At 36.2% G+C, this 17,581-nt stretch overlaps 1 protein-coding gene across 3 annotated transcripts in view; it reads right to left on the bottom strand.

Annotated features, from left to right (window-relative positions):
* Nucleotides 1-5,777: 5,777 nt before the first annotated feature.
* Nucleotides 5,778-17,581, bottom strand: part of SMAD5 (SMAD family member 5) — a 49,437-nt gene continuing 37,633 nt past the window's right edge. For all 3 annotated transcript variants that reach the window (XM_011935261.1, XM_011935259.1, XM_011935260.1), the window contains 3 exons: nucleotides 16,073-16,294; nucleotides 14,102-14,358; nucleotides 5,778-11,148 (listed from right to left, as the gene is read on the bottom strand). In XM_011935261.1, coding sequence (XP_011790651.1) covers nucleotides 11,005-11,148; nucleotides 14,102-14,358; nucleotides 16,073-16,294 — 623 coding nt within the window. In that variant the 3' untranslated portion in view covers nucleotides 5,778-11,004. The remainder of the gene's footprint in view (nucleotides 11,149-14,101; nucleotides 14,359-16,072; nucleotides 16,295-17,581) is intronic.

The raw sequence follows: 17,581 nt of genomic DNA, 5'->3' as shown, positions 1-17,581 counted from the left end.
ATTTTCAATATGGAGTGAAGCATTATCAGTACAGTGTTCAGCTCATGTTTGATATGTAGTAAATGCCCTGAATGTGAGCTATCATTATTAACCAGGATGATCATTTCAGAAGTGTGTGCAGTGGTACAAACAACTGCTTCCTGTCAGTGACCTGTCCTTTATCAGCCATGTGCTACCAGGAAACAGTAAAGAGGTCTGTACTTCCTAACAGGTATGCCCAGAATTGGAGGACAGCTATTCTGGGTCTCTTCTCACTTTGCACTTTCCCCCTAAACTATCTCATTTGCTCTCATGGCTTCAGTTGCTTTTCAGAGGACTCTCTCCACACTATCCCTGAGCCCACTCAACACCTCCATTTGGGAAACTTCAAATCTCATGGGAAACTTCAAACTCAACAAGCCTAAAACTCATCATCTGTCTAAATTAGATCCTCCTTCAGTCTTCATCTGAATAGATTGCACCAGCGTATGGCTGCCCAAAGTAAAAAAGGCATGGTGGTCATTATTGACCCTAAACTCTGCCTCATCCTCCAATATGTAACTCATCACCCCTAGGCACCACTCTACTCCATCTACTCCTGTCCATGTCCACCATCACAACCCTAACTCAAAGTTCTACTTCCATTTTTGTCTCTCCTCACTCAATAAATACATCTGCCTCCAGCCCCAGCATATACACCAATGGCTTCCCTTTGCTCTCAGGATTAAACACAAAAGCCTACTAAGGACTAGAATCATCTAGGCCCACCAGCCTCGTCTTCTCTCACTCCTCTTACACTCCAGTGGCCTTTCAATCCCTAAGGCTCCTTTGCCTAAGCTGTTTGTCTCTCCTCCTTCCTCTGGCTTGATGCCTTCTCATCCTTCATATCTCCAGTTAAATGTTTCTTCCTCAAAAAGGGCTTGCCTAAATCCTCAGGTAAGATTATATCCTCTCAAAACCCCATATTGCCTCCCCAATCACAGCTAATAAATAACTGCATAATTAGTAGCCCAATGCTTCTTCCCACTAGTAACTGTAAGTTGTATGAACAGAGAACAGGGACATCATCTGTCCTGTTCACTGCTGTTTTCTCAATGCCTAGCATAGTTTTAAACAGAAAATAGGCAATAAATATTTATTGAATGAAATATAGTGGGAAAACAGAGCTAGAGGTTAAAGTAAATTTGAAAGGTGCATTTACATCTAAGCACGTATCTTTTGATTTTCCACCTTAAACTAACCTTGCATCAGGTGAAATACTGAGTTGAACATTCCTTTATTGATTGGTCTTCCAAGTGGCTAGTTTCCTAGGCGTGGTAATCCAAAGTTGTTAGCAACTAACATTTCCTGTCTCCACCTAGGTAACACTTCAGTTATTACTGTATCTCCTGCAGAGACTAAAGAACAAGCAATTTAAAAGTTTGTACCTTTAGCTATTTCTGCTTGAATTACTCCTTTTCCTGCAGAAAAGCACAGATCATTGCAGTAACATTCACATGCCTTCTGATTTGCCTTGAGTAAGAACTGGTTAAATCATTGTTTCACATAACAACTTCCTCATCTTCCTGGACTTTGATCAAAGATTATTTACTCAATGAAACTTTCCCTGGCTACCATATCTAACATTATAATTCCACCTTGTTCGCCAACCCTGGTATCTTCCTTTCCTGCTTTTTTTTTTTTTCTCTTTGGAAGTTGCTAGTAAACACACACATATATTTTATTTACCTTGTTTGGTGTCTTCATTAACCAGAATGAAGATCCTCAAGAGAAAGAATTTTTGTTTTAACCACTCTTATTCCTCAGCCTGACATCTAACAAGCCCTCAAATATTAGTCAAATGAATGAACAAGCTCATATGGCTCAGGGCCAGAAAAAATAAAAATATTCAGAAACACAGGAGTAGAGTCTGTAGTTTAAAATCTCCCTCATTTGTGGGTCCTGCTTCTCCACCCTCCGAAACTGATTAACCTAATGAACTTGGAACTACTCTGTTATAGCTTCACTTTCCATGAGGACAAGAACTATGATTCCAACTCTACTGCCTAGCATAAAGCTTGACCTGTAGTAATCACTGAATTGGCAAGTTAGTATTAATTGGGTTACAGTCCAAGCTGCTGTAACAAAGCCATCCGCCACTCAAGTTTCTTTCTCGCAGTACTCTTTCAGGGGTAGCACAACTGTCATCCTCATCCCTCAGCTTCCATGTCCACTTCAAGGTGCATACTCTAGATCCTGCCTTCATATCTGCATTCCAGCCAGAGAAGGAGAAAAGAGCAAGGGGTACATTCCTCTTCCAGATATAATGCAGAAGTGGTGCCTATCACTTCTGCTAATATTCTACTGGTCAAGCTTAGTCACATGACCATACCTAGCTGAAAAGAAAGCTAGGAAATGTGGTATCCAGCTGGACATAGGTGTTCTGCAATGAAAGGGCAAATGGGCATTGGTAAGCTTACAGCAGTTTATTAAACAGACAATAAAAGGAAAGGACCTTCTTTTCATATGAACGTCATCTCTCCAGCCTTACTATTTACACATTACTAGTTTGTGCCTGCATTCTTCACCTTCACTGAATTCACTAACTTGGTCTAAACAATTCTAAGTTAATGAAAACCACATTTCACAAAATTTTATATAAACAAAAGGCAATTAGGGAAAGTCTACTGTTAATTACACTTCTGAACTAATGTTGGCAAAACTATAAAGTGGACAAAATCTAAAAAGCCCTCCAGACCCTTTGTTGTTTCTTCTTCCTGAACTTCTCCTCCTATATCACCCACACACACTCTTCAGCAAAATTAATCTTTTATTCTGAAGCACAAATATGGTTCATATATTGGTTTTGTCTTATGTTCCCACTCCCACCTAAGTGCAATGAAAGGCTTGCCCCTTATGTACAACAGTTAGGGAAGGATATTATGGAGTCTAAACCATGGCACTAAAATCACACAACAAAATTTTTAACACCCCAGCTTCTGTAAGCTCTGAAATTAAAAGTACACTTTTTGCGGTTATTTTCTCTTGTCAAGTGTATCAACGAAACTATGCCCTGTCTACTTTCTTTGGGAAAGTATTAAATGTTAACAGGTTAAAGCTCTAACTTGACTATTAATTTTGCAGGTTCTACAAGCAGCAATTCCAAGCATTTGGTAACTTTGGAGCAAAGTCCAAAAGTTCAAAGAGAAAGGATATGAGTGCTTTCTTAGCTGAATTTCCCCCTTTCTTCTCAATTATACTTTAGCCAACCCTCTCAATACCCCACCTCACATCAAACCACTTCTCAGGCATAAAGAGATCTAATAAAACATTGAGCTAGAAGCAATTCAACTAAGAAGTATATTATTACATTATTTAAAAGGTAAATTCTAAATACTTAAAAAATTCACATCTTGCTTCAGTACTCTCATTAATTCAACAAATACTGGCATGCTTGCTTATATCAAGAACTGTTCTAGCAGTGGCAACACAGGTCTGTCCTCACAGATCTTACATTCCCATGAGGTAAGATAGTAATAAACAGGGTAAATAAATACATAATATGTTGGATGGTGATAAATGCTACGCAGAATGAAAAGCTTTCTTAGGTACAAAGAACTCAAGAAACACTTTGGAACCAAACGAATTTCTCTAAGAACTCTTTCAAAAAAGGAGCTAGAGCTCCATCCATAATCAGTAAAGTATCTGTGAAAGAAAGCCAAGGATCAATGTACAGTGACTACCAGAACAGGTTAGAAGGGCACACACAAAAACCTTTGCTACTGGTTTGGGGGTTTCAGTTTTTACTTTTCTCACCGTTAAAATTCTCAGCATTTATCTCAGATGAAAGTATTATTTAAAATGAAATAATGGAGGTGGCTTATTAGATGGGGAAGAGGTGATTAAGACAAAGTATAAGGATCTTTTCAAAATCCATCTCTAAACATCAATAAACTGCCTCAGAAAATCTCTCACTAGGAATTATACACACACCCACTTGATACAACATGGATAAGTCTTAACCACCAGTCTAAATCCCTCTTCCCACCTCCCATCCAACATACTTTAACATGGAGACGGTTAAGCAAGTGGCCCATAGCTCTTCTTTGTATTGCCCATTACCCTTTAAAAAAAAAAAAAAAAAAAAAAACTAATTTAGATAGAAAGAATAAGTTTTTATTTTTGCAAAGTTTATTATAACTTACAAATTCGACGACAAAAATCAGTAATATTTAAAACGTTAAATGGGAGGGGTGTTTTAAAAATGCTTCTTTTAATCATAAATACTATAGAGCTCTAAATAAGCACTCCCTTATAAACATTGCTGCAGCCTACTGACAACCTTAAAAATGTTTATAAAATGATACCTGCATCAAAACTGCTGTAATACAAATAGTATTAGCCACTGTCCCACCTCCTCATCACCTGAACTGTTTTGGCTACAGCAACCTGAAAACTAATTATCTTAAACCCAAGAGAAGCCAACATCCTCTTAGTGCTCACTGAACCTTCTTCTGCCAGGACAAGTGTGCTTTTTTAAAAAAATACACGTCTAAAACAACCAGTGATGTTGCTACAAAATACCTTACAAAATGTCTTTTAAGTAAAAAGACATAGGAATGAACTGATTCTCAGAAATTGGTAGGAATGTCCAATCTTTTGGCTTCCCTAGGCCACAATGAAGTATAATTATCTTGGGCCACACATAAAATACACTAACACCAACGATAGCTGATGAGCAAAAAAAAAAAAAAAAAAAAAAAAAAACCAACCAAACAAAAAAACTCGCAAAACAATCTCATGATGTTTTAAGAAAATTTACCAATTTCTGTTGGGCCATATTCAAAGCTGTCCTGGACCACATGCAGCCCATGGGTGCGGGCTGGACAAGCTCGAATACAGGAAGTCGTCTTTTCTTAAAAAAAAAAAAAAAAAAAAAAAAAGGAAGGAGTACTTTTTACATTTATCCTTTTAGGGTTAAAATATGTAATTTGGTTTTTCTACATTTCTGGCAAGGGCACATGATTTTTCACCATTCCATTTTTTTTTTTTGAGATAGAGTTTTGCTCTTGTTGCCCAGGCTGGCGTGCAATGGCACGATCTTGGCTCGATGCAGCCTCCGCCTCCTGGGTTCTAGCGATTCTCCTGTCTCAGCTGGGATTACAGGTACGCGCCACCACACCCGGCTAATTTTGTATTTTTAGTAGACGGAGTTTCACCATGTCGGTCAGGCTTGTCTTGAACTCCTGACCTTAGGTGATCCACCTGCCTCAGGCACCCAAAGTGCTGGGATTACAGGCGTAAGCCACCATGCCTTGCTCACCATTCCTTTCTAATTAGAATGAGTTTGCACATCTTCTATATGTAATTCAGAGGTTGGTGAAAGTGTGCACCACAGTGACAATGATGCAAAGTCAGTCTGTGATTTAAAATTTTTTCAAAAAAGAAGACAAAAGAAAATTAAAAATCGTAAATTCACAAAGTGGATAATCAAAGGTTGGTACACTGAGGTTAAGCAACATCAGAAGTAATTATTCTGAATTAAAGAACTAGTAGAAATGTAAAAGATAGTAATAATTTTAAGATTTGAGTTATTATGTTCTAAGTACTGTTCTAAATACTGTACTGTATTACACTTCAATTAATCGTCCCTCAAATCCTTCCTATGAAGTAGACTTTTCCTTTACAGGTCAGGCAAGTGAGGCATAGAGTGGTTAAGCAACTTGTCTAAGCTATGAGGCCCATGACTCAAACGCAGGCAGGCCAACTCCAGAACAAAACAAAACAAAACAAAACAAAACAAAACAAGACACATTAAGCAAGTTTTGAGGTTTATTAAAATAAAGAATTAGCAAACAATATGCAAAAACAAAGTTCTTAAGAGTTATGGCTTTGAAAAGCACAATATAGTAAAACCTAATACATTTTTATAAGTATCAAAATCAACAGAATTGAAGCATGTTGCTAGAATTTCAGCTTCTACAACATAAACAGAAGCAAAACAAATACAAATAAAGCAGCAGACCTACAGTGCAGCCATCAGCTTGGTCTTCATTATCTGCATATGAAATATCTTAAGAAAATGTGGGCAGGTAGATACAAACATCAAATTCCCATGATTACAATTCTCTTCGATTTTAAAATAAGTGAATTTCAAAATACAACTTATGTCAACCATGTTTAAAAAAAAAAAAAAAAAAAAACACTTCCCTAACCATTATCTTCTAGAATTCCTATAGTTAAAATACTTTATGAATAAACCAACGCAACATTATCTCCAATGATATTAAAAGGGAAAATCTGACCCTAAAAGTTTTTTTTTTTTTTTTTTTTTTACAAAGAACTTGGGATTCTTTGGCCTTACTGGAGTTTTGTTATAGCTAACACCAGTCTGTATTAATTAAGAAGGCACTATTAATGAGGAGGGAATCTACCTGTACACAAAATTATGTACTTTAACAGCATCTTCAAATAAACCTTTAAAGGATAATGGTTTATGATCATTTTAAGAATTTTAAGAACTGAGTTATTTGGACAAGAACCATACTAACCTTTTTCACTCTGCCATGAATGATCGAAGAATCCTGCTCTAGGATTGGATCTTTTCATAGAAAATAACTTATCACCTGTTTTACTACAATTGCTACTAGCAATTATTATATAGCATGTGCTCTTCAAAACAGAAATAAAAATTGATGTGTGAAATCCCTTTCATTGGTTTTGGTAAACCATCCAATTTTGGGCTGTCATTTCAACTATAATACAGTTGTATTTTAGGAGATAAGATAATCCAATATAACAAAGGCTTGATAAATATTGTCACTCTGTAATCAGGACATACTAAACTGCAATTCAGCAAATTCCAAAGAACTGTCCAAGTTTCTTTCCAGCAGGTTGAATTCTTTGTTTATGCAGAAGAAATGCCTTCAATTCTCACATTCGATTCATGCATCTTGTGTGGTAAGAAAAGTTAAGAATCTTACTTATATCAATGAGAAAAATGCTGCTGCTCTGGGGGACCTGAGATCAGTCCCCCAAAAGCTGCCCTAATAATATCTGATACCACCTATAAACCACCACTTAGGAAAACTCTCTCCATAAAAATCACCAAACACTTCTAAAACCACCAGGCTACCTACTACCCTAAGACACTTGCTCATCTAGCTGAACAATAAAACGATGACACACATTTATATTTATACCCAAGAGAATTAGGTGAGGATTTAACTAGTAAGACAAAGAAGGGATCTGACATTCTTTACAGTTAAAATACAGGTCCAAAATATAAGTCATCACAAAAGGCTGAACTCAGTAATTATCAAAAAATTCTTCCTTCCTCATGAAGTAAAAAGGGTATTTATATATTTTAAGTGGCAAAGGTGATAATGATCCAAAGTACTATTAAGCAAATGACTAGAAAAAGTATAAAGAAATAGATCTAAATTGGTACATCAGATGTTCTCTATCACAGAAGTACAGCACTTTGGTAGGTACTATCAAACTTTTTAGAGTTTCTCTGCTGTTGGTAGAATTTCATTTTTCGTATAAACTTTCTCTTCCAACAAAATACTACCACACGGGAAGGAACTGTTCCCCACAGGTAGCCTCAGGTAATATGGAAGGTTTTTAACATGAACCCCAGTTCTAATCTTGACAACAGATTTCAGGTATGAGTACTTAATGATTACATCCTGAAGGATATCTTACTCTCAACTGTTATGAAAGGTATAAAATAGCTACATCCTCTAGCTGTGCTATTAGATGTGGCTTGTTGAACAGTCTAGTACTCTTACTCTGGATTTCACCTCAGAAACCCAACCAATTCTATTTTTTTTAATATAGCAACAATACAATGTGAAAAATTATTTATATTCTGACACACACATTTGATATTTTGATTGACGTCTTCCTTAAATTTCCTCTTAAAAAAATAAAAGGTTAATTTTAGTAGATCAATAACATGCCTACTAGTTTACATTTCATGTCAGCCAGGCAATACTGACCAGACCAATACTGACCAGATCATAAATATTATGTAGAGATGTTAAGCAATTGCATCTCTTATATCTTGCTTTTTTGCCAATCAACATCTTTTTGTTGCTTTAATTCATTAGGGAGATTTCATTCTATTCTGCTTTTTGCATTACCAAACTGGTTGCAATTTTATTATTCCCAGATTCTGTCTTTTCAGCCAGCATAAATATACTGTACATGCTATGTGATTATTCTAGTGGTGCTAGAATTTTACTATAAAACATTCTGTAGATTAAAACGTATAACCATAATTTGCTAAAATGGTTTCTTTCAGAGGTACTTTCCTTTCACTAACCAGTTTTTAAAAATCTTACTAGCAAATTTTATTTCCTATACATAGATAAATGAAAATCCTTAGGGACTGTAAGAATAGCTGGACTGAATAAAGTTTTCATTTAAAGTCCAAGGGTGTGGAGTTGACAACTTTTAGGAGATACAACAGGCTTATAGTTCTCTGTCAAACTCTTAATTGTTAATAACTTTAGTACTGTGATTCATGAGACACAACTCCTAAGAGAAAACAAAGAAAAAGCCAATCATGTAAGATCTTGTCAACTCAATACTGTGACATAATGACCCCAAATAAAAACAATTTTTAATTAACTCACAGTAGAAAACACCAATAAAATAACTCTTTAATTTCCACTAGTTTACTGCAGCCCAATGAAGTTGATTACATACATCCGTTATTCAATCGGAGTAATTTTTTTCCACAAATTTGTTCCAGAGATCATGCCGCAAGCCTGGTAAGTAAAAGAATGATGAAAATGCCAAAGTTCTATCAAGTAAGCAAATATTCTCTCTCATGTGGCCGACAGAACTCTGGAAGAAACAGAATGCATGTCATGTAATACTTACATTTAAGGCTCAGGTGACTGTCAGAAAGTATTTCTTTTACCCAGCAAAGAACTGTGAGCTGAAACACAAATGGCAGTTCATCTGAAAGAACTAAAACCATCCACTGGCTGCACATTGAAAAAGCAATAAATAATGACACAGAAAACAAAAGAAATTGCATAATTCTTTCCTCGAAAATGCTTTTTTTTTTTCTTCACAAGAGCAGAAAGGACAAAGTGGAAAGTCAAACCAAACTAACATTTTAAACAGAAGAATGACATGACTCCATATACTTTCAAAAGGCACCAGAAAATAAAGCTTTCACTAATAGGTAAATTAGGTATTTTTTTTTTCCAAAATAATTTCTTCATTTTCATGTCATAACTAAGTGTCCATTTGACAGCTCCCGAGAAAAAAACTGGTTCAAAGTCCTTTATCCAAAGCCAAAAACATGATAGATTAAATGAATATTCATGTCTTTTCTCTCTAAAGATTGTGTTTTGGGAGACTAGCTTCCACATAAGTACTTAAAAAATGGAAAAAGAGCATCATTGATAAATGAGAGAAGAGTCTATATTCGTTGATGAATGAATGTTTTGTTTTGTTTTGTTTTGTTTTCTGAGATGGAGTTTCGCTCTGTCACCCAGGCTGGAGTACAGTGGTGTGATCTCGGCTCACGACAACCTCCGCCTCCCAGGTTCAAATGTCTTCTGCCTCAGCCTCCTGAGTAGAGCTGGGACTACAGGCACGTGCTACCAAGCCTGGCTAATTTTTGTATTTTTAGTAGAGACAGGGTTTCACCATATTGGCCAGGCTGGTCTCGAACTCCTGACATTGTGATCTGCCTGCCTCGGCCTCCCAAGTGCTGGGATTACAGGCATGAGCCACTGCGCCCAGTCGAGTGTTTTAAAATCAGCTATCCCTACATCCACTGCTGATTCGTTTAGTATCAGATCAGTAGCCTCATCCTTGGGGCCCAACTGAAGAGCCTCCTACGGCTCCAGTGCATAGGTCCTTGCATAGGGAGGCTGACGCAAGTAAGAGCAATGGGATTAACTACATGATTTGTCAGCACTGTTAACACCCATAAAACTGTAGTGAATTAAAAAGGCACCTTAAGTTGGAGCTACAGAATACAGTCTTATAACCTAGGTTGAAAGTAAAACAAAAACCAGAAAAAAGCATAACTTCCTACAAATGTAATCTATAAATTGCAGTGTTTAATACAAAAAAGGTACCAAGGATGTAAGGATAAGCATCTAAGTCCAAGTCACTTGAGTGTATTTTATCAAAGGTTACGCTAAAAACTGTCACCCATAAAAGTGCAAAATAAAAGATTAATGCATGTCAAAAATAGAGTTCTTGCAACATTGTCCAAAAGCAGCAAACATAGTTGAACAAGGCTGTGCATGCACTGTCACTAGCTATAAAGTAATGCTTATGACAGATTTTGAGTAAATGACATATACTTGAGATCAGTTATTTGCAATAATTTTTTTTAAAAAAGGAAATGTTTTACAAAAGATATATAGCATGAAGTCACATTACACTGAAGAACACTTATCTGTATTAAATGTAAATTTTATGTCATCTAGAAAACTATCATTTTGCTTTTACCGAACACTACTGGTTAGAGCAGTGCATAGTGTTCCTTCAAATAAAACTCTGTTTATAGTTTTGTTTAAGCCCCTACCATACACTTTCGCAAAACAATGAATTATATTTTAAGTTGGTGGGACAAAGAAACTGGTAAAAGTACATCTTCTGGAAGATCAAGAGTAGGAGGGAAAACTTACTCTTCACTGTATATACCCTCTTATAAGCTACTGTAACTTTTCATCGTGTGATACATTTTCAAATAAATTTAACAAATAAAAAAATTTTAGGGCAATAAAGTAAAAGCATGTTCCAGTTTAAGATCAATGCCAAATTTCTGAACTGGGGCATAATACTTACTCTGCATCTTTTACAACACTTCTGAGAGTTAATCACATGAACATGAATACAAACAAATGTAGATTCATCACAAAATACAAATGTATTGGTCACAATTATGTAGAAAAAAAATAAGCTGTAATATCTGTTTTCCATGTAAGCTCACAGTATCTGTACTCAAAGTTTCTCTAAAATTAAAACAAGTCCACTAACAATATAATTGAAAAGAATACTTCTGCATTATGAAACAGAAGATATGGGGTTCAGAGGGGAGCCCATCTGAGTAAGGACTTTATCCAGCCACTGAAGAGGCCCATGAAGATGAATCTCAATCCAACATGGGGTGCTGGTTACATCCTGCCGGTGATATTCTGCTCCCCAACCCTATGAAAATGAACAGATATCATCACAAATCCCTCTTTAAATTGTCAACCACTCTAAACCAATTTTACCATAACAAAAAGATAGTTTTTAACGGTACAGATATGTAGAATTTACGTAAAGAGAATAATGATCACAAAACCAGTCTTAGTATTCATCATGAAATTAAAAGCAAGACAACAGCTACATTATTTAAAGACACATGAATTCTAAAATAATATATAATTCCCTTAACAGAAACCCTTGGAGTCAGTTATATTTCATAATTTTTTTTATCTTAAAAACGTAACACAGTACAGTATCTCATAATTAAAACAAATATTTCTGCAGTGAGATACATTCTCCCTAAATGGGATAAATGCAAAATAGAAAATCACCAGTAGGGCACCACAGTAATAATTACTGTAAACAAGATATATCGAAGAATGCAAAAATTGTGGGTAAAATATAAAGGAGAAACAATGTATTTACATAGCCCCAAAGAATCTGCCTCCAAATATTTATAAATACCATTTTCTCTTAATTTCTTTATAAGACTTAATGACTATTTACAGGAAAAATTATAACAGTATTATAAGATAAGTGCAGAGTAAAATTTATGAATAGCACAAAGAATAAAACAAGGTAATTAAAACTCTTCAACAGCAAGGTTTTCATATTTTACATTTTAAGAATAGTACAATATTAACTCTAGGTAGATTGGGGTATGTTAAAGATACTTGTGTGGTAATTCCCAGAGAAACCACTAAAAAATGTAAAGCGATGTCACTTAAATGTTAATAAAGGAATCATATATAAAAAATAAAACTCATAAATAGCCTTATGTAAGACCATGTCAGACTTTCTTTCTTTCTTTTTTTTTTTTGAGAAGGAGTTTCGTTCTTATTGCCCAGGATGGAGTACAATGGTGCAATCTCAGCTAACTGTAACCTCTGCCTCCCAGGTTCAAACTATTCTCCTGTCTCAGCCTCCCGAGTAGCTGGAATTACAGGCACCCACCACCATGCCTGGCTAATTTTTGTATTTTTCAGTAGAGACAGGGTTTCACCATGTTAGCCAGGCTGGTCTCGAACTCCTGATCTCAGGTGATCCACCTGCCTTGGCCTCCCAAAGTGCTGGGATTACAGGTGTGAGCCATCGCACCTGGCCCAGGTATTTTTTTTAACCAAAAATTTTTTATTTTAAAGTTGTCTGAAAATCAGATAAGACATCGTACATATTGATAAATACATGCATGTATAATTTAATGTGGCAATCACATAGTGATTATCCTTTAAGGTGGGAAATTACTGGGATGAACTGAGCTGAAACCTTTAGCCTAAAACTCCAGATAAAAATTAAAATACAAATTTTTCACTTTTATTTTCCTGGATTTATCAAGCTCTCTGGTTTACTGCTTATGATAGTCCTGGCCCAGGAAAACTGGGTGGGGGAGGGAGGGCGGTCAGGGGAGTGAAGAAGATTGGGGAACAGAGATTAAAATAAATATGAAAAGTCACATTACAGTACAAGAAGGGAGAAATGTCTTCAGGGTAACCAGTAAACTGATGTATACAATAGACCTACAGCAAAGTATCATGAAAACACTGGACTGGGGCTGAATACCAAAAAGAAAAAAATCCATGCACAGCATGTGACAGGTACTCTTCTTGTGCTAAATTCTTAAGAACCATGTAGATATAGTAAAAATTGGTTAAATACATGACTAAAATTCTTTTCAAATTTTAAGCACAAATCTTTGCAATGTCAATACGATTAGGTCAAGAGAATAGATAAACTTGAAAAGTTCCTTTGAAATTTGCAAATCCTTAATATTAAGGCTGGTGGAAAAGTAATTGTGGCTTCTGCCATTACTTTTACTAACAGTACTTAGCTAGAAATGAAATAATTTTAGTATTCTAAAGAATTCCACCAAGTCACCCTAATGAAATCTAATAATAATAATCAAAACTGTTGAAGCTAAGAGCCTCAAATAGCAATTTTAATATTAAACGCTGATACGGCTTGGCTGTGTCCTTACCCAAATCTCATCTTAAATTGTAGCTCCCATAATTCCTACATGTTGTGAGAAGGAACTAGTGGGAGATAACTGAATCATGGCGGCAGTTTCTCCCATACTGCTCTCATAGTGGTGAATAAAGTCTCATAAGATCTGATAGTTTTATAAGGGGTTTCCCCTTTCACTTGGCTCTCATTCTCTCTTGCCTGCCGCCATGTAAGACATGACTTTGCTCCTTTGCCTTCTGCCATGATTGTGAGGCTTCCCCAGCCACGTGGAACTGTGAGTTCATTAAACCTCTTTTTCTTTATAAATTACCCAGTCTTGGATATGTCTATTAGCAGCATGAAAATGGACTAATACAAATGCTTTCCAGAAATTTAGTCTTTTAACCAAAATTCCTTTTAATCTCAGCCCCATTCAATATCAAAATCAGTATCAATCATGCATTTTATAACGTCTAGATTACAAAATGAAATCTTAGATTATGTAGTTAAAACGACAAATTCAATAATTTTATTTAAAATCCTGTTAAATCAGGTCAAAAGCAATTATCAACTTTCTTTTTTTTTTTTGAGACGGAGTCTCACTCTCACCCAGGCTGGAGTGCAGTGGTCGGATCTCAGCTCACTGCAAGCTCCGCCTCCCGGGTTCACGCCATTCTCCTGCCTCAGCCTCCCGAGTAGCTGGGACTACAGGCGCCGCCTCCTCTCCCGACTAGTTTTTTGTATTTTTTAGTAGAGACGGGGTTTCACAGTGTTAGCCAGGATGGTCTCGATCTCCTGACATTGTGATCCGCCCGTCTCGGCCTCCCAAAGTGCTGGAATTACAGGCTTGAGCCACAGCACCCGGCCGTCAACTTTCATTTAACAAATAATTTTTTTAAATTATAACCTAAAGTCATAATATACATATTTATAGTGACTCAAATTACGTTAGAGGTCACAACTCACTCACCTTGACAAAACTCATCCGAATGGTACACATTTTGGTGAGCTCATATACTGCCTCAAACCCATGGTTGACAGACTGAGCCAGAAGCTGAGCAAACTCCTGATTGTTAAAAATTTTGAGGCTGCAGCTGCTGGGAATCTTACAGACAGTGGTGGGATGAAAGCCATGATGAAAGTTGCAGTTCCTACTCTGTACAAATATGCTGCTGTCACTGAGGCATTCCGCATACACCTCCCCACCAACATAGTACAGATGAACACCTTAAAAAGACAAGCATCACAAGAGTCAGGTTAAAGAATCAGTATAATGAAACCAAATAGACTGTATGGAGCAACGAAGTACCCATTAATCCACAGCAAACTTCCAACAGTCTTTAGACAGAAGTTACCACTAGATGGCCTTCTGCTGCCAAAGATAATCAAGAGGTTAACGTCTGCCAGCATCTACAAGAGTGAAGCCTCAAATGGGCAGCACATTAAGTTATCCATTTTTAGGTTGTTCTCTTTTTCCTTTTCCAACAATTATTTATCATCTCTATAAGAGAAAGAGAGGACTAAAAAACCCAAACCTTCTTTTGATGAGTCCTTTCAAACAAATGCTCAGTGCTATCAACTATCGTAAATAGTCATTTGACAGACTTTTGCACTCTTTGTGCTAACAAAGAGGACAGCAATACTAAAAAAAACCCAAAGTTACATATATAATTTCAGGTCACAAGAAGAGCTTTGAAATGGCAGATTTATCTTACTTAAAATGTATATTTAAAAATATATATATTCCTTTGCAAGATGTGAGGGCAAAAAAAAAGAATTTTAAAAATACATAAATATGTGGAAATAGTTTTAACATGAAATATTCAAATTATATAACTAAAGCTAGTCACCTAGTATTTTCCCAACATATCCCTCCACCACCTCAAAACTAACCCATGAAAGAAAAGGTCCTAGAACTATATGCTGGGGAAAAAGAAAAAACTGATTCTAGAATTTCAAAATTCACAAAATAGATTTCCCTTAAATTACTTCTACTGTGATGGAAGGAAAAAAATAAAATAAATGCCTAGAAGTGAGGCGCTTCGCTGAAAAAAACTAAGGCAAGTTGGCAGTAAGCTCAAAAGACAATGAGAACTTTGTTTCTCAACTTATTTTTGGCCATAGCATTTTTAAAAATCACTTCTATAAGAAATCCTACACAATGATATTTGTTTACCTTTTGTTCCTATTTTGGACCAAGATTCCCTCAAGTTAAAGAAGCAAAACGCAGCAAGGGGTAAAAACAAAACGTCTCAAGAAATAGGCAATACACTCTACCTGGGATGGGTTTCCTTCCTGATCACTTGATGCATGAGATTTTGACATTTTATTGCAGTATGAAAAGGGCCCAGTTTGTTGTGGCAACTATCTTGCAGGACAAATTATTAATAAAATTTTATTGCCTAAATTTAAAAGATGGGAGCAGTGGTGGTGAAGCTACTGGAACATCATTCACACTAGATTTCCCATTTCTAATTCCACTCCTCTCACATCATGGTAACCCTTACAAGTCATCTCAACCCAAAATACTCCACAAATATCTTAATTATAAAATTCTAATCCTTCACCAGCGTTCATACACAATATTCCACAAATATGTGTCGTGTATTTATACTGAGGCACTCTTCTAGCTACTGGAGATACTGTTGTGAACAAGGCAAGTTCCTGTACAGCTTATGTTCCAGTCAGGGTAACACTCAAAAAACAAAGTGGTAGTATGATTTCAGAAACTTAGCACTGGGAAGAAAAACTAAGCAGGATAAAAAAATGAGGGAAGATCATGTCTTTATTTGATTAACACATTCTTCAATATTGGCAACTTAACGCAGAGGCCATATGTTAAACTTCTTTGTATGTTTCTAGCACCTTTCACAACGCGTGGTTCATGGCAAGTACAACAAATGATTGAATTTGATTAAATGTAGGAAAATGACAAGATTACCTTTTCCAATATGTCGCCTAGTGTTTTCAATTGTCGAATTACGATTAACGTTTGACAACAAACCCAAGCAGAATCTACTTTTGTTATTTGAAGGATCTGTGAATCCATCTACTAACACACTAGTAGAAGATGCATGAAAAGCTTCTCCAACACGATTGTTTAATTCATAGTAGACTATTGAACACCAATGTTTAGGTTCTTCATAGGCAACAGGCTGAACATCTGTGAACAAACCAGACAGAGAAAAAGTTTAATAAATATCAGAAACTTAGATTGTCCATGTGTTTATCTTTTAACCCAACACAAGTATTACATGAAAAAGAAAATTTTCAGATATTTCACAAGTCTCACTGTCCTTCCTAGCTGTGAATCTATACCCAAAAACAGGCACTAGAAATCGGCTTGAATATGACAATTTAAAAAATTATAGAAATACCAGGATTGGCAATAGTCTTAGCTTGCTCGGGCTATAAAATACCGTAAGGCTGAGTGGCTTAAACAACAAATTTATTTCTCACAGGTATGGGGGCTGGGAAGTCCAAGATCAAGGTGCCAGAAGATTTGGTAACTAGAGAGGACCTGCTTCCTGGCTTGCAGACAGCTGCCTTCTCACTGTGTGCTCATATGGCCCCTCCTCAGTGCATGCTCTTAGAGAAAGATCTGTTTCTTTTCCTCTTCTTATAAGGAAACTAACCTCATTATGACAATCCCACTCTCAAGCCTAATTATTTCCATCTTCAAATACCATCACACTGGGAGTTAGGACTTCAACATATGAATTTTAGGGAGATTCAACATGGTCCATTAGCATTCCACCCCAGCAACCCAAAATTTACATCCTTCTCACATGCAAAATACACACATATATTCTATCCCAACAGCCCCTGAAATCTTAACTCGTTTCTGCATCAACTCTAATGTAAGCCCAGTATCATCTAAATATCATCTACATAAGATATGGCTGAGACTTGAGGCAAAATTCCTTTCCAGCTGTAAACCTATGAAACCAGGTAAGTTATGTGCTTCAATACTATAATGATGGGACAGGTACAGGATAGACGTTCCCACTCCAAAATGGAAAAACAGAAAAGAAGGGAGTGATAATGGGTCAAGAAAGGTGAAAATCTAGCAAAGCAAATTCCATTAGGCCTTAAGGCTGGAGAATAAACCTCTTTGGTTTGATGTTCTACCCTCCCAACCCTCTGGGTAGAGTGAGGGGGTGCCCAGGCCTTGGTTCAATACATGAATTTTGGGAGGACACAATTCAGAACATAGCAGCAACAACATATTTTTAATTGTTTTTCTAACATAAACTAATTCGGGTTTAAATTTGAGACAAAAAGTTCTTTTTCAGAGACCTGATTTAACTCTAATCAGTATCTGTAAAATTATTTTAAACAAAAAGTTAAACTACAAAACTAAGTGAGATTCAGCAAATTAGGAATAGAGGGGAACTTCCTCAGCTTGATACAGAACATCTACAGCTAACGTCATACTTAATGGTAAGAA

Source organism: Colobus angolensis, unplaced genomic scaffold (assembly GCF_000951035.1).
Source record: "Colobus angolensis palliatus isolate OR3802 unplaced genomic scaffold, Cang.pa_1.0 Scaffold142, whole genome shotgun sequence".
NCBI classification, from domain to species: domain Eukaryota; kingdom Metazoa; phylum Chordata; class Mammalia; order Primates; family Cercopithecidae; genus Colobus; species Colobus angolensis.
Note: the sequence above shows the minus strand (reverse complement) of the source record. Positions and strands in the feature narration are given on the sequence as shown.